Source organism: Colias croceus, chromosome 21, assembly GCF_905220415.1.
Source record: "Colias croceus chromosome 21, ilColCroc2.1".
Lineage (NCBI taxonomy): Eukaryota > Metazoa > Arthropoda > Insecta > Lepidoptera > Pieridae > Colias > Colias croceus.
Window position 1 is genome coordinate 7,459,966 of NC_059557.1, and position 23,475 is coordinate 7,483,440.

The following is a 23,475-nucleotide window of genomic DNA, read 5'->3' on the forward strand; positions in this document are numbered from 1 at the left end:
TATAAATAGCAAAATTTGTGTGTGGTTAGTTCTTTAGTTATTTAAGATTTTGCTGCGGTAACGTTTTGGGATTTCCCAGATCTCGAAAACGGCTCAACGCAGAAGTTTGAAAAAAATACCAATAAAAGACCTCAATTTGTTTAAATTTGTTTAATCATTAGTTTTTGATTTGGTTGACGTAAACCAATGTAATTAAATGGTTTCAAAAATCAGAAGAAGCGGGTTTACATGTAAACCAATACACTTATAACCAAATAAACAGCTGTAAAAAATACCCGTGGTTCGACGCTTGTTTACATCAGAAATATTAGATTTCATACTTTACACATTAAGAAGATAAAAACAAATTTGATTTATTTTAGACTGGTCGTACTTTAGCGATCAAATACGCAGTTCCCATAACATTAAGAAACATGGCATACTTTAAACAAATTAAAATGATTCCTGAAAATTCCTTCCTGTTAATTGCAGCTTTGAATTACGGCTCTAATGAAAGTTATCTCAAAAACAAGATTATGTCAGCAATTCTCTAATGAGCCGACCAAATTGAAAAGGTCACATAAAAGCGACCGCACCATACATAAGCGCAACCATCTGAAATGAACAGGATAATATAGATGTTTTGTTAGTACAGTTGAATACAAAAGTTTTCTGGTCAGGTTAGTTAAAATAATAAAATGGTTAAGATTCATTATTTTTATTTAAAAAATCAGTCTCATACAAATTATATGTATTGCTTTGCCTTAGCATCAACATTTTTGAGTTTTGTTACGTGTTACTTAGAGTGAATATTTTAACATTACATGTGACTGCCACAGGTGGATAACCCGTGAACCAATCATTGTCAAAGCGTCGTAACCTTCTTTTAACTTAATGTTGAAATATCCACTCTAAGTAACACGACATAAAGCTCATATTTCAATACCACAGTGTGACTTGAGTTGGAATTGAGTCGGCGTTGTGTGTGTAATGTGCAAAGCACATTTAATGTTTTTTTTTACAAAATATGTATTATCGGCTTGCCTATATTTCTTGCCCTTATGAGGGACGGTTTCGAGCATATTCTATAAAAAATGTATATAATCACAAAACTTTTAAATGAGAAAACAACAATATAATAAAAATCTTCCAACAATTATATAAAAAATAAACAACTTTTACACTTATGTACCTATTTAAAAATATAGGAAACAGTACAGTTTTTATCATTAATAACTACTAATATCACTCATAATCACAGATTCGTACCTAATTCAATAAAATTTGTGTGGTCATTGGGACCGTATAAAATTATGTGTTTTATGCTTCCAGTCTCTAACGTTTTAATTACCTACACTAATGAATATATAATCAAATGTGGCATTATGGAGTTTTTGCATTTCTGTAGTTTACAGTACAGATCATCGTAACATTCATATTGTTGAGTTTTCATTCTGTAACAGTATGCTCTGTAATGTCCAATCAATGTGGAACTTGATGGTGGGTCAAAATCAATTACTGCCAAAATCATATACTGTTGGCCATTTAACTCTATATTAATGGGTATATCATTCAGGTTAACAGACATGTCATGTAGTTCGAAGAAAAGTAATGGTTTTAATTCATATGTAAAATATACATTTCCTGTCTCGCATACAGGACACAGTGAAACATTATCATTATTAATACACGATGTGGCAGATTCTTCCAAGAAGTCAATACCCTTTTGTGTTATAATATTTATATTTAAAGATATATATTTATAATCAATTTTCTTTGGTTGTAATGCATTTGAGCATGTGTCATTTGAGCAACACCTCTGTCTGGTGGCAGAAAAGTATATGTTGCTCATGAATACCTGTTCTAAAATCATTATTATATTACATTCACAACTGATAATATTTTGCTGTGACTTTGTTTTATCAAAAAGGTCAATCAATAGTTTGTCACGAAGTTCATATAATCTTTTGCAAGTTTTTCTCGTAGTAGATAATACTTTTATGAATGTTGTTAAATCATCGCTAGCACTATTTAACTTTTCTCTGAAAGCAGGCCTGTCTTGATAAGCTACACCGAATGCTTGCGCGAGGGAATCAAAAGCACAAGTGTTTATTATAAGTACCCTGTTTTGGTGTACATAAGAATATGCGACGTTACCATTCTGTAATATGTATATGGAGGTAGCTTTTTTTGATTTAGGAGTGGGTATGGTAAGTCCCCGCCAGTTTTCAACTTCTATAGGTTTATTTTGAAAAATTGATTGAATATCAAAATCTGACGTATCAGTTAGGTTCTCTTCTTCTTCTTCTTTTTCAACTGACTTCGGTGCAGAATCAGATATAATTAACTCTGCTGAGAATGAATCTCGTTTTTGTTCGTGTTTGTCTCTAATTTTTACTATTTTTCGTGAGAAATACTCATAATTTGTTTTGCGTTTTTCCTTTTTGTTTCTTAGTTTTAAGGCCTGTTCTTCTTTGTTCTTAGTATTCTCGTGTAAAATTTGACTAGAGCTTAATTTTATGGTTCCGTTAATAAAACTATAATGTTGTATAAGAAATTCGTCTAACCGGACGCGTTCAACTTTGGTCTCAAACTATATAGTTTTGATGTCCTTACAATGATTTTCTACATTTGAGCTGCTGGCATAGTCTTTGGCTCCAGGAAAATAATCAGTCATAATATTGCCCCACAAAGGTAATTTTTTCAAAAGTCTTTTAAGAGTGTTGTTAATTTCCGGCAAAAAAAAAACATTTTTCATTGGTGTAGATTCAATTAACTGTAAATATAATAGTTCTGTATTCATAATGTCATCATAATATTTTATCAAAGGCATAGGGCCACCGTGTTGCTCACTCTCTTCATCTTCTGTTACAAAATATATTTCTTCGGAACTGTCCTCTCTTTCATTCTTTTCAATTTCGTCTGTGTGTCTTAGATATGTTTTTATTTGGTCGCTCAATCGTTTCAATGCTTGTTCACATTTCGATGCCGTATAATCAAGATCGGTACTTATATATTCATGAAGAGAAAGTGTGATTACATCTTTAATAATTAGTTTTACTTCGTCATAGCTTCGTGATTGTAGTATCAATTTGATGCAATTGATATAAAAATATTTGCATGTTTCAGAAGTCTTGTCAAAACAACTTTGTGTATACAGTTTTTTTAAAAAATGAGACTTATCAAGTCTGATGTAACAAGCAGGTATCTTGCCTTTTTTTTCCTCAACTATTGCAAAACATTGTCTTAAATAGTTATTCAAGTCCGTTTTCAAAAAAGTTTTCGTTATGGCCGCTATTAAAGCAGAAGAATCATCACAAATTATTTCATTTGGAAGGACTCTTCTGTTTAACCATGTGCTTAGCCATGTGGCTATTGTTTCTGTTGTGTGTGAGTCAGAGCACATATAACAAATTGGAACACTAGCACCCAAGGTATATGCTACGATGGCATATAAGAAAACATGTTTGGGATTTTTATATTTTAAAAAATCGTTTGCTTCGGGTGGCTTTATTGGTTTAAATAAAGATCCAGTGGCATCAATAGACAGGATTTTATATTTGTCTTCCAAGATGTCATCGTAATATATACTTTGCTCAGTAGTCCAAAAATACAATATAAATGGAACAAGAGACATTTTTTTATGAAACTGTCATACGGTGGGCTACAGGTCATGGCATACAGTGATAAAATAATATTTTTATCAAACTGAAGAGCGCTTCTAGCTTCATGCCGGTATTTCCTCAAATTTAATAATTTAGGCAAAGTTGGCGGTTCTTTTGGATTATCCATGCTCATAACTTCATCGGCCGTTGAATTTCGTACCCTTAAAGCCTTAATGTTTTTAAGTTTTTCTTTGTGCAGATTAACCCGGTGTGAAGTTAATTTATTTTTAATTCGAGGGTCATGCCGAAAGCCTTTTTTCAAATTTGTAAGAATAAGCGTTACTTTATAAGAATTATCAGCTGTTTCGGGGGATATTGTCAAGAACAGACTAGCTTTGCATTGCGTACAACTTCCTGTACATGTGATGTCGTTATTTTTGAGATCAGTAGGCACGTAATTGTTTTTAAACGAGAATGTGCATTCTAAATCGGTTTTAAAAAATATATGATCTTGCATTTCGTTGGTCCACTTATTTTGTGCGAGATGGTGGGATTCAATAGGCGCAATTTTATAGTAGTCATATTTACTCATTTCAAAAGAAACTGTTAAATCAGAAGGAGCTTCTACAACTGCATGCAATTGTGTTCGATTATCTTCACAATCTCCGCGAGAATTAAAAAATAAAACTTTATTTCTCTTCGCAGATATTTGCAGGGCTGCTTTGCTGACTTCGTGATTAAACTGAATACGCAGTTCTTGTTGTATGTGGTCATAAACTTCATTTGAGATTGGGGGAATAGAAACATTAAATATATCTTTATATTTGGAGAACACAACTCTTAGGTCGTCAAGGGGCACTTTTACTTTTCGGCCTGCCATTTTATTGTACCTGCTGGTACTTCACTGGTATGTGTGATTTTCCGAATATAAAATGAACTAACATGAACAACGGTGTGAGTTGAGGCTTGCACATTCTGCTCCCGAAGCCATGAAGTGCAACTACCTGAAAAAAAAGCAAGGCACACATCACATTTACATTAATATTTTCATTACCTATCATTTTAAAAATCTAGTACACTTGTCTCGCCATTTGCGCAGAAAGACATTCGCACGAATGGATACTTGCGCATAAAGACATTTGCGAATGCACACTTCAGTAAAAACACTGTAGGTGTACAGTACCTTCAGTCTTCTCAAGATATTGCGCGAAAGGACATTTTAGCAGATTAAAAAGGGTGTCGTTTTTAAGGTTGGGATCGCCAATTACCAATATGCGATAAATGCCGTAAAAAATCCAAGATGGCTAAAGATAAACCGCTTAAGCGCTTGCGCAGTGATGAGCTGGGTTTTGTTAGGCGTGGCGCCATTCCTACGCTTTGTTGTACGTATACTGAATTTCGTGTGATCTGATTGCAATTAATGTGTATTTAACCGCTTAACTGTCACTGGTATAGAATCCATACCAAAAAAAAATGTGCTCTAACTGTCACTGGTATGGAATCTATACCAAGGAATATTTTTTATTTATGCTTCCAATTTTATCCCTAAAAGACTTAGTATCAAGTCGTACTTTATAGTTCCATGCATTTAGTCGAGTACGTTTTTAAATTCCCCGCATTTTGATATACGACAACATTATAAGCGGCTCGTGTCAAATTTACTATGAATGTTCTGAGGTCAGAGTTCTGTGGTCGTGCGCTCGCGAGTGACTAAAGTGCGTTTCACCGAATAGTACCTATGGCGTTACGTTGGTAGCAATGGTTTCCAGTGTTGCCACATTAACTATAATAACCTACCTCAAAGTAAGGGTGTTTTTTAAGTATGTTTTTAGTTAGATTCTTATATATTTTCAAATTCTTTAATTGTTATCATTTTAAAAATCAAGACAGTAATAAAAAGCATAAATAATTTATTATTTTTTATTATAATTATGATCAGACAAAAATGCACATTCAATTTGTGTCTGGAGTAGTTATGCTCATCCAACGGACTTAAACCCGAGAGATCGTCGTCATCTTCATCTTCCATTTCATGCTCGTCATCAGAAGTGTCGCTATCGTCTCCCACTTCAATAATGAACTTGTGTTCTCACTATCAATAACTGGGCCATCGGCGTAATATTTTTATTATTTATTTTAGACACGGTTTGTTCGGATACACCTAAAATAAATATTTGAGTTTATTTGTCTATTGTCACAGTCATACATAAAACAATAATAGTCAGTAAAAATGGCAGTTTATGTGACGAAATTATTATCTGCTACTGGTAACCCTATTTGACTAAACTGTAATGGCGGCGACACGAGCCTGAACACATCTTAACGGAATTAATGGGGCATCATTACGTTTTTCTAGTTCACAAAAGTTTTTCACCTTTAACACCATCATTCTTTCACCACTTTTCAAAGTTTTGGGCATGATTTCAGTCAAAAATCAAATGAAAATAAACAAAATCTGCAGGAACGTCTTCTCGTGCAAATGACTTTGACAGACAGGGAAGCCAACATAACGCCATAGGTACTATTCGGTGAAACGCACTATACGTCATGGCGTCGGAAGTGAATCAAAATTATCTTTGTTTGTGTGTATTGTGATGCTAAAACCATGTCAAAACTGTTTGTGTGTATTAAATATAATACCATTAATGAGGATGTATGTAAAGATTCAAGTCGGTAAGTGAAAATATTACGTAATTTCTGTATTTTTTCTCTAGCGGCACGGTTCAAACATGTAAACAAAGCGTGTTGAAAATATTTTTTGTTATTCTGGTATAAATAAGTTTATTAACTCAATGGTTCCTGCACAATAATCGAGCAAATATTATCTTAATGATTATTATGCCCATTGGATATGAAAAGAATAAAGATTCACTTCAAAAACAATAACAATATTATAGTGATCGACACAAAATGGCCGCCATTTGTTTACTTGTTTACGACTTGCTTGAAAAAATATTTATTTTTTCCGATTATCTCGTATTATTAAGTGTAATACTTAATAGAAAAGGGTAAGGGTAAAAGGTCTAATTGGAATATAACGTTTCCTATGGTCTAACTTGAATATTTTAATTTATTTTAATTTTGAAAATAAATCGTTTATTTTTTAATGATTTTTAATTATTTTTACTTCATACTGAAACACAACTGTACTGTAAAATAAAAACATTTAATACTCACATCGTTCAAAGACGTCGTCGTACACACACACATAAACCACAAGCACTTCTCTCCAAAACACTTGGTTCACGACTGATTGTTTCATTGGTTCGGTCGGAGCTAGCGTACCCATAGATAGAGCGTACTCAACTACTCACAGCTACTACCCGGTTACATTATCTCTGGACCTCGCTGGAATGTGAAGCCCCTCCCCGTTCCCCTTTCACCACCTCGCGCTCGCCCCGGCGCGTCAGTACGGTTAGCAATTTCGTTGCCGATACGCGTCTTGATATTTTCGTGCTATCATTGCTTTATTTTTGAACATTTTTGTGTTACGTTTGGACTTATTGTTATATTTGAACTGTTGTTGTTGTTACGTTTGGACATTTACGGTTAAGTTTGGACTTTATTTAGTTATTAGTTTGACGTGCACTTCTACTCCAAAAATATGGGAAAAACTATTCACAGTGAAGCAAGGAATTTAATCCTTAAGGTGATGAAATTTTTCGAATTAGAGAAAGCTAACAAGCAATTCGCCATACCTGTAGATCAAGTTGTCAAACGAACCTGTGCTGCAACTGGAATATCAAAATCAACTTTGATGAATATAAAAAAGGAGGTAAAAGAATCACGTCATGCACCGCCGACTGCTTCATCGAGTACTAGCCCAAGTACGAGCAACGACAATCCAAGCAGGGAGATAAAATTGTCAACACCGGGTAAGAAGCGAAAGCGATACAACAAGAAAATTGAAATTGATAATTTCGACATCTGTGCTATAAGGAATATTATTATCAGTTTTTATACTGTCCGAAAAGAAATCCCTACATTAAAGAAAATCCTGGCAGTCGCTAAAAGAGATTTAAATTTTAAGGGCGAAAAATCTTTCTTAAGAAAAATATTAATAGACCAGTTGGGATATAAATTCAAAAAATGCAAAAATGCCCGTACGGTGCTTATTCAAAAGCCAGATATTGCCGCTTGGAGGGCTCGCTACCTGCGCCGAATGAAAGAAAATAATAATCTTGGTGCAGATAAAAAACCTGTTACCTACCTTGACGAAACGTGGATCCATTCACACTATACGGTAAATAAATGTTGGCAAAACAGTACCGACAGCAGCGTGAAAAAAAATTTTAATCCCGGACAAAGATGGATTCTTGTGCTTGCTGGGGGAGAAAACGGCTTCATTCCGGGTGCAGAGTTGCTATATAAATGCAAACAAACAACTGGCGACTATCATCATGAGATGGATACAGATAACTTTGTAAAATGGCTGAAAGAAAAGTTAATACCTAACTTACCGCCGAACGGTATAGTTGTCATTGACAATGCGCCTTACCACTCAAGGCAATCAATAAAGGCACCCACAAGCGCGTCTCTAAAAGCTGATATGCAAAACTGGTTGCGTGATAATAACATTCCTTTCGACGAAAAGATGACGAAAAAGGAATTGTATCCTATTATCTTAAGGACAAAGCCGCCAAAAAAATATGTTGTCGATGAACTGATGCAAGAGCATGGTCAAGAAATAGTACGTCTGCCACCCTATCACTGTGATTTAAATCCTATAGAATACATTTGGAATCTAGTGAAACAAAGGGTGGCAGACAAAAATGTTAATCAATCAGAGAAAGAAATAGAAAAACTGACAAGAGATGCACTTAGTTCTATTACACCTTCCGACTGGAAAAAGGAAGTAAAACACATTGAACGACTTCAGCGAGAGTATTGGGAAAAAGACCATCTCGAAGAAAATAATGTACGAGAAATTATTATATCCCTAGGGGAAGAAAGTTCGGACAGTGACATAAGTGATGGGGATAGCGACAATGAAGAAGAAGATTCAATGACTGGCATAGAACCAATCGTATATTCTGACGATGATTTATAATATTTCTGTCAGATAAATAAATACTTTTTGTACTTAAACAACATTCTTTCATTTATTGTCATCATTCTATAATCATCATCACAACACAACACAACACAAGTTATAAAAAAAAATGTAATTTATAATTATTAAAATAATATTGTGATGCTTATTTTGCACACTGTACCAGAACGCCGTTGCAACGTGACGTCATCGACGCCAGGTCCAGAGATAATGTAACCGAGTAGTACAGTCTAATCAGTAGATAATATTTTTAACTTGTTGCTAAGAAAATTGAACATTTTAAAACATTGAAAAGTTATTTAAAATATAAAATTTATTTATTACGTTACTGTTTGAAAAAATTGTAATTTATATTAGTGAAAGCCATTCTATGTATTGTAAGACATTAAATTTTATTTAAATAAGAACTATTTGTACCTGATAATAAAGAATTATTAACTTCAGACTCTTCGTTGTTAAACACTTGCTTTTCATGGTTTTCTTTATTTTCATTATCGTAATTATGAACAAATAAGATTGAGTTGTCTTCTCCATCTTGATAAATATATTCTTTTCCACGAAAACATTGATGATTGCCTGCTTCATTAAATGATTCGATCAAGCCATTGCAATGTTTACAAAAGTATATTCCTGTAAACAAATTTGTTTGTAGATTCGAATTCTAAAATGAAATTGTATTCACATTTTAAATATGAAATATAAAAAAAAAGTCAATGTTTGTACCTTCATCCATACTTAAATTTTTTTTCCAACAATTAAATAATATTTACTAACGTTAATAATGAACAAAACATTTCGATCAATGCCAACCTAAAGGGGAAAACACTTGTTAATTTTCTGTCACAGTTGGCATCGATTGCACGCATCAATTCACGCGCATTACTTTTATTTGTGCTCGATTGTGCGAAGCGTTGCTGTAGTTGGAACATTCAACGTTAGCATTATGCCGCATAATGCGCTTTAGTGCTGTAATTGGAAAAAGGGGTAAATTGTACAGAGATGTAGCGTCGCAATCTGTAACTTTGACGATTCTATAAAAGGTTGTTAACAAATCATCCTTCTTATATTGAAAAAAAGCGAATCATCATACATAACACCTTTATGTTAGTTATGTCGGTAGTCTCATCTACAATTATAGAATAAGGAGAGTTTCCAATTTCTTCCAGTAGGTCTTGAAACATACATGGACCCAGAACATTTTTTATTAACATAGTGCATTTAGTTCTATGCAGTTTTATATTATTTAAGATTTCGGACTTGGGGTCAAGTTTGGGGAGCATTTCACCCAAATGGTCAACATTTGTTGTTGAAGAATGTTCGATAATGTATGCAGCTATCTTCAATTCAGCAATTTTCCTTTCATCTGGTACTAATTTTTTAAATGTTATTTGTTTACAAGATTTTGCTGTTTTACTAAAAGAAACAGTTCTTTAATGTTTTTTACTCTGAGCGTGATATAGAAAGCTCTTTTTATGCGGGACTAAGGATACATGACAGTATTTGCAGTATGCATTAATTTCTCCAGCAGGATCCGGAGCAATCCAATCTAAAAAAAAAAACTGGTTTAATATAAACTAGCAAATTTTCCCCATATTTGGGTAAATGTCATTTACTTGGTAACACTGAGCCGAGACCGAATGTGAAATTATGGCCGCGGTCCGAATCACGATTATAGTGCTCACAGCACGCTCAAATGTAGGCACTGTGAGCGTCGTGAGCACTATAATCGTGATTCGGACCGCGGCCTATGGTTGATGTAAATTATGTCGTTTTATTTGTGTATGTGTGAGAGATTACCTACTAAATAGTTTAGATTACGAAACAGTCTGCTGTACCTTCTTCTAGTTCTTATTTTTAACATGATATAACAATGCAATACGACACTTATTGGAATCTATTACACGATTACTAGGTAATAATGAAATAATGAATGAGAATAAAGATGACATGAATTGCACCTCTAATAGCACATACCTTTCAATAAAGGGTCCGTTTCCCATTGGTAGCAATATTTTTGTTTATATTTAACGGTTTCAGGAGGCATATTTTCACAATAAAACTTCTTTTGTTTCGGTCAAACAAAACAACAGAACGACGACGACGCGTACAAAGCAAAGATGGCGGCATGTATAAACCGATTTTTCTGTGTGCGCACACGATATCTCGCTTCCGCGTACACAAACCTTCGAGTGTGAAAAAGAAAACAGATTCTTTTGCCAGCGGAAGAGAACAACGCAACAAGTTAGGTGCGTTAAGAAACACGTATTCAATCAATCACCGAAACTTGCATGGATTTTTAAACTTTCTCTAAAAATTCCCTATAATATATTTTTTGCCCTGAAAAATGCCCTAAACACGTAAAATTGTCCTAAATTTAGGGTAAAATACCCTAAGGTGGGGACACTGGCGCTCGTGCCGCAGGGCGCGGGTGAACTGGCAGCCGCAGTGGTTGCATGTGTAAAGGCGCACCTTCTTGTGCGCGATCATGTGCACCTCGTACTCTGCCTGCCACCTAAATGCGCCCTTGCACAGCGCGCACTTGTAGGGCTTCGCCGAGCGGCTCGTCGAAGATTTCGTCAAGCGGGATTTCGTCTTCGGAATCGGAGTCTGTGTAGAAATCCTCGACGTGAAGTTTTGCCACTTCGTGGTTACAGTAGCTAGCCTATCTTTTATTTATTCACGAGGACTAACCGTAATTTTCTTTTTCACATATTTTGTTATAGGTCGTACTTTATTTAACTTTGGATCTTTGTAATCTTGTTTCTCAGCTATCCATTTTTTATACAACTCTTGGTAATCAGGATTCTTATTAAAACAACGCCGACATTCCCGAGATAAACATTGCTCATCATAACGATTACAGCAAATTTTTTCAAGCAATTTATTATGATTGTCGTAGCGCAAAATCTTCCGGCAGTACAAGGCAGAAAATTTCATATCAATGTTTGCGTGTCTGATACAAAAGCATGTATCCCGTTCATTTATTTTGGGTGTTACCACCCAGAATAGACGCAAACGACAGAATTTCTGATAATTAATTAGATCTGAGTGACTACTCTTAAATTTCTGGAATTGATCAAAGAAATACTTGCTAGATACATATCTAGCAAGTATCTCTTTTGCTTTTTGAATCCGTTCCTGGTTACACATTCTTTCATAAAAATTTTGTACTGTCTTCATATGTTCGGATGCAATAAGTGGTAGTCGAGTCCGTGTTGTGGGTAATAATTCATCATCATCATCATCATCATCATCAGCCCATATTATACGTTCCCACTGTTGGGACACGGGCCTCCTATGAGGGTACAGGCCATAATCCACCACGCTGGCCAAGTGCGTGTTGGTGGATGACACATGTCGTCGAACTTTTTAATTCTTCGACATGTCGGTTTCCTCACGATGTTTTCCTTCACCGTTCGAGCAGTGGTGATGTTACAACATGCGCAGATAAATTGAAAAATCAATTTATTTCCTGCCGCTCGCCTGGTCTCGAACCTCGGACTTATCGATTCGAAGTCCGAGGTCTCACCACTGAGCCACCACTGCTCTGTATGTACTCTGCTGGGTAATAATTGTGCCTACCAATATACTTTACTTATGTCAGCAATATTTGTGTTACCATATTAGGATTCGAAACCGGACTGCGAATCTTAATATGGTATCCAGCGGCCAGTCGCTATCCAACCTAGCTCTGTACTCACGTCACGTCATATTTATATATTATAAATATATATTATTCCTCTAATTGCCTTTCATTCCAACAACTATCAACCAGATAGGCAAATTGGTGACCCCGACGTGATTTGAACACGCAACATTCTGATTAGTACATCTGACGACAACCTAGAAGCTCCTAACATCGAGATAGGCAAATCACAGAGCAGGGAAGAAGTGATAATTGCCCAAAACGGGCAAGGCAATCAAGCCACCTCCAACCTACTACATGAGATAACTCATGATAAACTAAACATAATAGTAATGCTCATCCTCGCCATTATTATCATCGCTACAATAATCATATGTTGGCGATTTTGTAAAAAAAAGTACAGTAAGTACTTAAGACGGGAAATCCAGGGTTTGCGCGAGTTATAGCCGTCGCTACCCACCCCATCAGGCGCATCCACCCCACGCAGTGCCTACATACTCCGTGGTGTAAAAAAGTGAAGTGTTAAAGTGAAGTGCATAGGTATTTTATATTATAAGTAATCTTTAATTTTGTAATAATTATGCACTTAATATGATAAATTTATATTTCAGTATCCTTAATTGCGGTATTTGAATATTGTATAATAATAACTTTTTTATGTTTAAATTATACATTATATTTTGTTTGTGATATACTTATACATTAGGATATTTTATACTCTTCATATATACGTCTTATACACATTTTTTAATGTTAGTATTTTGTTTTATATACCTACCTAATTGATTTTATTGTATATAACTTTTATTATTTTTGTATGTCTTAATTTTTTTTTAAAAAGGAAGGATTTTTAAAAAGGAAACCTACGAAAAAGAACGATAATTATATTATTTATTTATTTATTTGGTACATTTTATTAACGCTGAGGAAGATTGATGCGCTATCCAGCAATGAAGTCTTTACAAAACGGTTGAAATTTTTTGGCCCATAACCTAAGTGATTTTCGCGCCGTTTTCAAATGTTACCAGGGCCGGGTAGTGTTTTAAAAATTTAAGGAAAAACTTCGTAAAATTTTTTTTCGATATTTTTTTATTATAGACATGTAATTTGTAATTTAAAATATGACACAGTCTTCTGCAATTACATATTATTATTATTTAGTAACGAATTTAATAATATAACACTATACAGTATACAATCTTTGTTTTTATGAAACTGGTACCAGAAATTGCTCTTGTTATACGTCCCCACGTAGAAATCGAAGAGAAAAAAAGAGTCAATGAAATAGCTACAATCTTACAAAAGTATATTGCTGAAGTCTATTCACGTGGTTCTATTACAAATTTAATTCTTCATTCAGACTCGTTCCCTGGGCAGAATAAAAAAAAAACAGTTTTAGCCGCCATACATAATTAAAAAGAAAGAAAGATCATTTATTACATTTACATTAATTACATAGCGCACTGCTTGAAACAAAACACATTGAAACCATACAAATGAACTATCTTCTCCCAGGGCATACGGAAATGACTAGATAGCATCCATGCCACAATTGAGAATTCTGTAAATCTTTTCACTCTCGTCGAGGTTAGGCGAGGGAGCGCGAGCACAACAGTGTAGTCAGAACTCTCGCGTCACATCGCCGTGCCTTGTCTCGCCTCGTCTGGTCTCCGTCTGGGGTCGGTTTTTTGGGCGCGAGTCAAAGGACGCGAGGCGCGAGAGCAGATGAGGCGAGGTGCGGCGTCCACATTCTCGCGTTCAGTCAATCAGTATACCACCAGACATTGTTGGAAGAGGTTGTCAAATTTTATAGCGGAATAATGACGTACGAGTGGACCCAGGACGATTTAGTTAATTTTATGGAGTTATATCAAGCGCAACCAATTATATAGGATCCGAAAAACCCTAACCACAAAGACAAAATCAAAGCAAATGCATGGAAAAGAATAAGCGAAATCATGAAAATTCCAATTGGGGAATTAAAATAAAATAAAAAAAACTCAATAAGTTCGCCTAATAGGGACCAGGTTTTTGTTGGTGATGATCAAAATTGGTCTTGGTCTTGGTCTTGCGAAAAAGCAAGACCAAGACCAAGACCAAAACCATCCTTAGGCTGACAAGACCAATACCAAGACAGAGGGAACAAGACCAACTCTAATACCAAGACCAAATACGCAAGACTCAACCGAAAATTCTTACTCACAGTGAATTGTCAGTTTTTCAGTTTGTCAGTCAGTTTACTTTACTACATAAGGATCTATTAATATCAACAAGTTGTGTTTGTTCCAACGTCTGGATAACACATGGTTAAAATACAACGTTCTCAGTCATCGAAGAAAGAACTTGAGCAGTTATACTTGAAAGCACCTAGAGCTGCGAGTAACGAAGATCCTTTGCACTGGTGAAAACGTCACGAGTTACAATTTCCAATTTTGGCAAAAATGGCTCGCGATTTTTTGTCGATTTCGGCTACATCAGTCCCTGCTGAAAGGTTATTCTCCAAAGCATCGCTTGTAAACATCGCAATCGATTAAACAACGAGTCAGCACGATGGCTGCTATGTATAAATTCATGGGCATCAATAAAAAAATAAATAATTGTAATTAAATAATAAGCTGATGTGATTTTAATATTTTCAAAGTGCAATAAAGTGTTTTAAAAAATAAAAAATAAGAAATCTACATATGCATATTAAATATACGATGTAACAATTATCATTTAAGGTCAAAAAAAATATTTTTTGCTATAAAAACAATTAATGATCAGCCATTTCTTTAACTTATAAGCTGGTATGCTGCTAGTGTTGTGGACTTGCCTTTTTGAAAACCGTTTTGTTCATATTTTAGTATCGAGAATTTACTCAAATAATAATCTATTAGTCTTTTATGCATTATTTATATAATAAATATTTTAGAGATTATTGGAATAAGTGTTAAAGGTCTATAATTATGAATGTCATTTTTATCGCCTGAATCGGTTTTACAATTGAGAATTAAACTGTAAAACCTCTTCGTCCCAAAAGTGCTCGAAGGACTTGTTGATAGATTTGTCGAATGGTTGCAGCACGTGGGTGGTGTTCGAAGGTAAGCAATAAAGGGCTATGTCCTATTTTTCCGCTGCATCAACAATGTCGCAATCTAAATGTGATGTAGCTCTGTCAAAAACAAGAAGGCACTTGCCTGGAGATTTATATTTTGCCAAGTGGTTGATAAAATTCACGAAAAGTTCAGTGGTCATAGAGCCTTTTGGGGTTATTTTGACCAAGGTCTCCGGGGGTAAAGGATCATGGGCATTTTTGTATGAGAGCTGGGCGTAAAACCAACAGAAATAAAATGTGTTGTAATTTACTTTATTGTACTTCTAAATACCCCCTAAATACTTGTTAACCCCAATATCGACCGGGTATCACTGCAAAAAAGTCCCAAAGATTGGTTAAATAAAACACACATATTTGTAATAAAATAATAAATATTGATACCTTTTATTTAAATATCAATGGTTATCATCAACTATAACATCTAATAAATGTTCTGCGGGTGCAATGAAAGGCTCGTGCCGTCCTAACCCCAAAAACCACAAAACTGAAACTATGTGGGCACAACTTCCTACTGTTCTTCTGCCTGTTAAGCAAGTACAGTAATGCTCAACTATCGCATTTCTACCGATTTGGTCTCTATCGATCAAAATGTAAGTGTTATATGTGCGCGATCTGACATGCCGCGACTGTATTTTAATTCGAAGCAACCACACATTAGTTTGCAGAATATTACATCTGTTTAAATCATCTAATGACTCCTCTCTATATAATTCAATTAAATAAACACCATCGCGGAAATGTTCTGCGACATACGATTTTGCCAGTTTTATATGATAAGTTCCCAAAGCGTGAAGCACTATACATTCCTCTGTTAAACGTGGAAAATCATTTAGGAATGGTAGATTTGCTTCCATTCTTACAAAGTCTCGACGTTGTCGATTCAGATTTTTAAGTTCGACGTAATCGAATAAACGATTCGGGTTGTTTATTTTTTCATCAATAATGTTTATTATATCTGAAGCTAGTCGATGGTTTTCAAAAACTGGGCGAAAAGCATTTAAAAGGCTAGCACCAATTTTGAAATCTACAAACATGTGGGGAAGAGCTCTATTAATATATGTTTGTCGCAGCAGTCTAAAACACTGTTTTATTTTGCCATTCATGGCTTCCACTACCCAGCGGCTAATGGTAATCGTTCGCGATTTATTGGCTTGGTCCGTTGTTAATTGGGTTTCGTTTCTGTCTTTTGTGGGTGGTATGTGTACCTCATAACCCCACTCTTCAATACTAGCTAAGCTATCCCTAAAACCCCGATCAACCAAAATAACGTCGTTTTGTTGAAAAATCCAATGCCAAGCACTATTTTCATCACGCATAATGTCTTGCATGATTGTTGCATCAGATGTAGTGGCGGCATACGGACCTAGGACATCCAAAATGTAGCCATCAGTGCTGACAATCATAAAGGGTTTTAGTAAATTCTCATACTTATGCAAGCTGTAAGACAATCTTTGAAACAAAAAATTAGAACTTTTTTCTATATAAATATAAGTACCATCGCAAATAACTATTGCTTTGCTGTTTTCACTGTTACCGAATATGTGTTTTGGTATCAACAAATTCCTCTCTAAGATATTATTCCTTGTGATATGGTCAAACCCTAGATGTAAAGGGGTAAATTCTGCCTCTATACATTCTCTAGCGATTTTCAATTTTCTTTCTAGAGTTCGACGAGACATACCAAACAATGATGCCAATCGTTCATTACTTTCACCTGTGCGAAGTTTTGTTAAATATACTCCAAGTACTGTCCGGGGACGACTTTGATTTGCGAGTGAGGGTGTTTGATTTAAAATAATGTTAAATTGTTCGTAATTAAATCCTACCCAAAAAAACAAGTCTTCGTTGTCTAATTCAGTCATTGAATCAAAATCGAATCTTGTACCACGCGAAGCAGCGTTTTTAAAAATATTACAAATATCTGTAAACTGAGCAGCATTAAAATCGTGATATGTGCGACAGTTGTTAATTAAATCATTCCAGTTATTGCTTTCAAGGTGCTGTCGACACGCTCTAGCTTCTCCAGGTATATACAAATTATGTTCACATAACATGTGTATTTTTATAGACATAGGAATTCGTAACCGTGTTTCGTTATGACAGTTATTAAAAATACAACAATCTGCTCTGTTTGGAGCTCTCATAAAATCATCTACTTCTAAAGTTCGTTCCTGAGGTTGTATAGCTGCATTAGGCTGCACTGCTTCATTGGGATGTACTTCTTCAATCCTTGGAACATCATTAGTTAATCGTTGCCAGCATCTATGACACGTTGAATAGACGTTATTGAATTCAACCTGAAAAATAAAAACACAAATAACTATCGTGATGTAGGTACTTCAAGGTAAAATCACAAATGCAACGGAGATAAAACGACATATGTCGGTATAGTACTTATAATAATAAATATAATTATTTTTATATAAGAAATATTTAAAAATGTAACTATAAGTTAAAAAAATGAATAAACAAAATATAATTAGTCGCTTGCTTTGTCTTTTGCGATATTTTGTTGAGTGAGCCATAACAATACTTTTCACAGAACAAAAGTAACTAAAGATCTTTACGTTTTACACGCAATTATGCTGCTTATTGCTAAAACCTTATACACTTGAATGGCATTAGTAAACATTTTGTTCATTTTGTTTATGGGTCATCTTAGCACTGGATTCGTCATCGGGACAGGTAGCAGATAGGTAAAGAGTTCGAATTGTGCACTGCGGTGTATGTAAATATGATTATATCATAGGTAATGCGTAATACTTACATGTATCACGGCATGTTCTCGTATATATGCTGCCATTTGTGGATCGCGCTGAGGAATATCTTCATGCAAAACATGACGTCTTTGTCGATAAACAGAGCGTCGACACATAACACACTGTCTTTCTTCCATTGTACTTAACAAAAACAGCAGAACACAAGTTGAACACACCTACTTTCCGAGCATGAGTAATGAAAAATATGAATAACGACTGACGCGCATTGCCCGGCCTGCTCGCACCCTTGTTTTTTGGTCGGCGCCTGATTAAGAGAGAAGTTAGAAAGGGATGGAATGTAGTAATTCCGTTAGGTTACCAACCAATAGATTGGTTTCTTTGGCCTAGCTTTGCACAACATCGTGTCGTGTTATCTCCGGTTTTTTTTTGGATTCTATAACAAATACGTTTGAACATCACTGAATATCTCTGCTCACCGATTGTTTGGGTGATTGCCGTCATAGTATAAATTTAAGTAATGGTCATTAGCTTTCACATAAAATATATTTTAAAGCTGTTGGTTTTACGCCCATTTTGACCGTGACTCTTTTCTTTAAACTCGTCACGCATTATCTTGCCCTTGAATAGGATCATTGCAGCATTTACGCAGATATCAACAGTCACATATTCAGCATGCTCTTGAGATGGACCCTGCGTGAACCTTTCTCAGCCAATACCTGTGGCTGCCGATGAACTGTGAGCCTGCATCCCTTTTCATCAATGTTATATAGACGTTCCGGATGTTCGTCTATGTTAAGGTCGTCATATATTTCCCGGATTGCTTTGAAGTGCTGTTCAACTATAGGCTTTTCAGCTTTTGAGCCCTAGCTGGATTTTTAAACTGTGCTTTACGTTTATACATATCTTTATTTCTCGCTAAGAAGTTTTTGAAAGAAACTAAAAAAAAAATGACAATATAGTTCGTCACAAGGCCCAGGATCGACCTTGGTCACTTCGAATCTTCTCTTCGAATCTAAGCCGAGATACACCATGCACTATGCCAATTAAGTTTTACTGATTAGTTTGAAATTAAAAGCTCAGATGTTGATCACTACTTAGTTCTCATAAATTAGCATGAGGGTAAAAGTTATTTCAAATTACACACAATTTATCACGCCAGATTGTCTATATAGTCAATGTTTGCATTTATTTCACACTGTTCCGGATCAATGAAGTTAAAAGTTTAAAAGTTTTATTGTTATTACTAACTAAAATACATTGATTGTTTATGTTAACACTGAGTTTTATCGTGAGTATTATTTCGTTAAAAGCTGAATAATTCCATTGATTTGATTTGTGATAACACTTTCAGAGGAAAATCACACAGTTATAAACAATATCCAATAAAAATATCTCACTTTTGTGCACTAAAACTATTTTTACTTGGCTAAGTTCATATGACCGCGCGGAGCCGCGCGGATCTTTCGACCGCGCGGTACAAGATCGAAGTAAACAGCTAGTATTGTTTACATCACCGCGCGGTACCGCGCGGTACCGCGCGTCGCGCTCCGACCCGCGCGCTGGTTCTTGAACCGCGAGAAACCGCGCGGCACCGCGCGTTTCAAGTTCTACAAACTTGTACCGACCTGTTCAGTTGATCCGCGCGTGTTGAGACGGATAGTCGCATAGATTGCAGAAAATATGATCACCGACGAAGACGACATATCTATCGATTTGCTTATCGACGAGATTGAAAAAAGAGAAGCTCTCTGGAATATCAACTCCAAGGAATATTCGAATAAAATAATAAAAAGAAGATCTTGGGAAGAATTAGTTTTAATTTTCTGCAATAATAATGATTCTGAAGAAAAAAAGAAAAACTTGGGTAAGTTACAATCGTACGCACCTTTAAAGTAAAACCGTTATGAAATCTCATACAGTCCACTCCACAACAATAGATCTCTGTTTACATTATGACACGTGATTTACGAAAGTAATTTTTTTTCATTTACAGTATTATTTATTTTGATTTATATTATTATAGTAACACCAGTAACACTTTACCATAAATTGAAACACTTTTCCTTTTCTGTGACATACAGCCGTGTTTATCCAAATAGGTAATAACACTGTTACTTTAAACTTCCGTTATGACTCTTCTACGAACATGTTCCTTCTTATTGATATAGACACAATATTGTATTTCGCGAGCCGATCATAACTCGGTTTAGTAGGTAACGCTTTAATTTACCGCTAGATGGCGTAAAATACAATATTTTACAAAAATGACAAGTTTATGTTGTAGTTTACGTATATTTTACATAGATGGCATTGATAACTCAATTCATGAAAATTTTCGTTTAGTAACGGTTTTACTTTAAAGGTGCGGTATGTATAATATTATATAAGAGTTATATATATTTTTCTTGCCAATCTAATTTACCTTCACTTACAAAGTAATTCGTTAATTTAGTTCGAACATTATCTGCTTCATGAATTGGACGTCCAGTGTTAGTGGGATTTATGTCAGGTAATGGCGCTGGACAATTCATGTCCTCGGATTTTATACCATCTCTTGTCCTAACAAAGTTATGTAAAACACAAATGGCTTTGACGATATCATTGGCAAAATCTATCTTGACGTCTATTGGCCGGTGCAAAATTCGCCATTTGTTACACATTATTCCAAATGTGCATTCAACATACCTTCGTGCTAAAGAAAGACGGTAGTTAAATATTTTTTTTTCTTTTGACAACATTTTACCTCCATATGGTCTCATCAGATTTTTAGTCATACCGAAGGCTTCGTCAGCTACAATTACGTATGGTAATTTAAATGCATTGTTCTCATTATCGGTGATAGATCTGGGCTCAGGAATGTTTAACAAATTTTCTGATAGTTTTTTGTAAAATGACGTTTCCTTAAAAACACCCGAGTCACTGTCTTTTCCGTAAGCTCCAATGTCTACCCATATAAAGCAATAGTTAGAATCGCACAAAGCCATTAAAACTAACGAGAAAAAGTGTTTGTAATTGTAATACATTGATCCTGAGTGTGGTGGCTGAATTAAACGAACATGTTTGCCATCCAAAGCGCCAATACAATTTGGAAAATGGGCTTTATTGGCAAATTGTTTAGATATTTCTATCCACATATCTGTAGTTGGTGGGCTCATGACCATAGCTCTTAAGTTTCTCCATAAAACTTGGCACACTTGCTGAATTATAGCTGATAACGTAGATTTGCCAATTTTATAACCATACTGCAGCTCTGCTAATGAACAACCACTGGCTAAGTACCTGCAACATAAATATTTTTTTGTTGTTTTAGGATCATTTTTGCAGAAAAAGTGGAAAAATTTAAGAGATGCCTACGTTAAAGAATTTAAAAAAAATAAAAATTTGAAATCTGGTTCTGGAGCTTCAACAACTTCATATGGATATTTTAAAAGATTAGGATTCCTTAAACAAGTTGTCCAAAAAAAAGTAACTGATAATAGCCTTGACTTAGTGGAAACTTCAGAAAATGTTGATTCGAACAACGTTAAATCATCTTCAATTGAACATTTGCCCAGAAAGAAATATAAACTGAACCCAGCCGATGAGCATTTCGCAAATATTTTAGAAAGGAGTATAGATGCTCGTAATAAAAATGTAACAGAAAAAAAAGAAGAAGATGATGAAGATAAGTTATTTTGTCTTTCATTGGTTAAGGAAATAAAAAAAGTTTCCGAAAACCGGCGCTTGAAGTTGAAAATTGAAATGTATAATTTATTAGAGCGCTACCAATCCGCAGAAGCACAGTCATTTGGAGACATTAACTACCCGTCTACTTCATATAATTCACAACAGCAGCCAAGAAACTATTCAACTTCATTCAGAAGTCCTCAATATAGAGACTCGATGCAGTATTCTGATAGAGAAGCTTCATCACAATATGGTTATACAACTAGTTCCTACACTTCACCTCCCACAAATTTTTCACAAGTAACATCACCCGGGTCATACGAAGATTCTCAAGAACTGGATTTATTCAATAATAATAATTAAAATATAATTTGCTGGAAAGTCTCATTTCTTAAATTATCTATTTGATTTCTCGTTTTAAAGATTTTTGTTTAGTGGTTGTTTCTTTTAAGTAATAAAGAATTAACTTACCGTAATGTTACTATGAGTTTTTCTTTTGGTGATATGCAATATCTAATAGCATCTTCACTGGGTTTTAAATCGTTCTCAACACAATCATATAAAAAATCAAAAGATGCAACAGACATCCTGAAGTAGTTAAAAAATTTTTCTTCATGTAGTCTCAGGTCGGGATATAAAGTAATGTACAGGCTTGAAGAAAGTCTTTCACTTAAAATGGGATGCACCCAGTATCGTCTTTGTCTTCTTCTGCGACGTCTCAGCCTTCGGTATAAAATCCATAAGCAAATTGCCTCCTCCACGTCCATTCTTAAGCAATGTTGATGCCAGACTGCCGCGCATACATTTGCCGTCATGTGAATGCTCTTACCGCGCGGCTCCGCGCGGCTCCGCGCGGTCATATGAACTTAGCCTTAGATTTTTGCGCATCCAGTGTTTACTTTTGTGACGTTGACATGTCATATAATGCCTGACGTAACTATTTACAAAATATTTTTACATCTAAGCAAAGAAGTTAAAAAAACTGCCTGAAGGGGAACGTGAACTTTTCATGTACGAGATCGATGGAATGTTCATAAGACGTTGGAACTGTCTTAACAATATTCCTAATTCGCCGTCTGTACATTTGCCTTCTCCTACTTTTAATTTCTCAAGATCTCCGTATGGAAATTCATCCAGACGCGCTCAATGCTATGTGTCAATCATTAAGTCGACCTACAAGTTACAACTTCTCTATCATCACATTCAGAACCCACACAAACTTCGTATATTCGCGTTTTAACACCAGCACTTAATATTGATACATCACGTCAATCGCCGATAAATATATTGGAGCAAAGTAATTTATTGACACACCCGCTGACTAAGACAATGGCTCACATTATAACGTCAGAAAGTGTTCCAGAACCACTTTTACACATTTTGGACGATGAAACATATCAGAATGTACCTAACACAGACAGCCTAAATCAACTTACAGGGTTTTAAAACCAAGTTTGCTTCATATTTTGAGCTATGGAAGTATTACCCAAAGTCAGCCAAATACAACGCAATTTCAACGTTCTGCGTCTAATAGAGATTTAAATTGAAACCACATACAATGCTTCATCCTTCCCAGACTCGTTGGCTATCAGTCGTCCTTCCCAGACTTGTTGCAGTTGTGGATAGAATTCTCGAACAGTGGGATGCATTGAAACTTTTCTTTACAAACACGTGGCTCAGTGAAAAGCTTGTTTCAACAGAACTCATAC

General features: G+C 35.2%; 2 protein-coding genes and 1 long non-coding RNA gene across 3 annotated transcripts; 1 reads left to right on the forward strand and 2 right to left on the reverse strand.

Annotated features, from left to right (window-relative positions):
• Window positions 1-135: 135 nt before the first annotated feature.
• Window positions 136-7,900, reverse strand: LOC123701205. Its single transcript, XR_006752696.1, has 2 exons — window positions 6,762-7,900; window positions 136-594 (listed from the first exon to the last, which is right to left on the reverse strand). It is a non-coding gene; the product is annotated as an uncharacterized LOC123701205 (long non-coding RNA).
• An 89-nt stretch (window positions 7,901-7,989) lies between these two features.
• LOC123701172 lies at window positions 7,990-8,634 on the forward strand. The gene has a single exon (XM_045648568.1). The coding sequence runs from the start codon at window positions 7,990-7,992 to the stop codon at window positions 8,632-8,634; it is 645 nt and encodes a 214-aa protein (XP_045504524.1).
• An 11,263-nt stretch (window positions 8,635-19,897) lies between these two features.
• LOC123701207 (protein ALP1-like) lies at window positions 19,898-22,636 on the reverse strand. The gene is made up of 2 exons (XM_045648603.1): window positions 22,238-22,636; window positions 19,898-21,379 (listed from the first exon to the last, which is right to left on the reverse strand). Exons 1-2 carry the CDS (start codon window positions 22,624-22,626, stop codon window positions 20,491-20,493), a joined length of 1,278 nt encoding a protein of 425 aa, XP_045504559.1. The 5' UTR covers window positions 22,627-22,636; the 3' UTR covers window positions 19,898-20,490.
• Window positions 22,637-23,475: the final 839 nt, after the last annotated feature.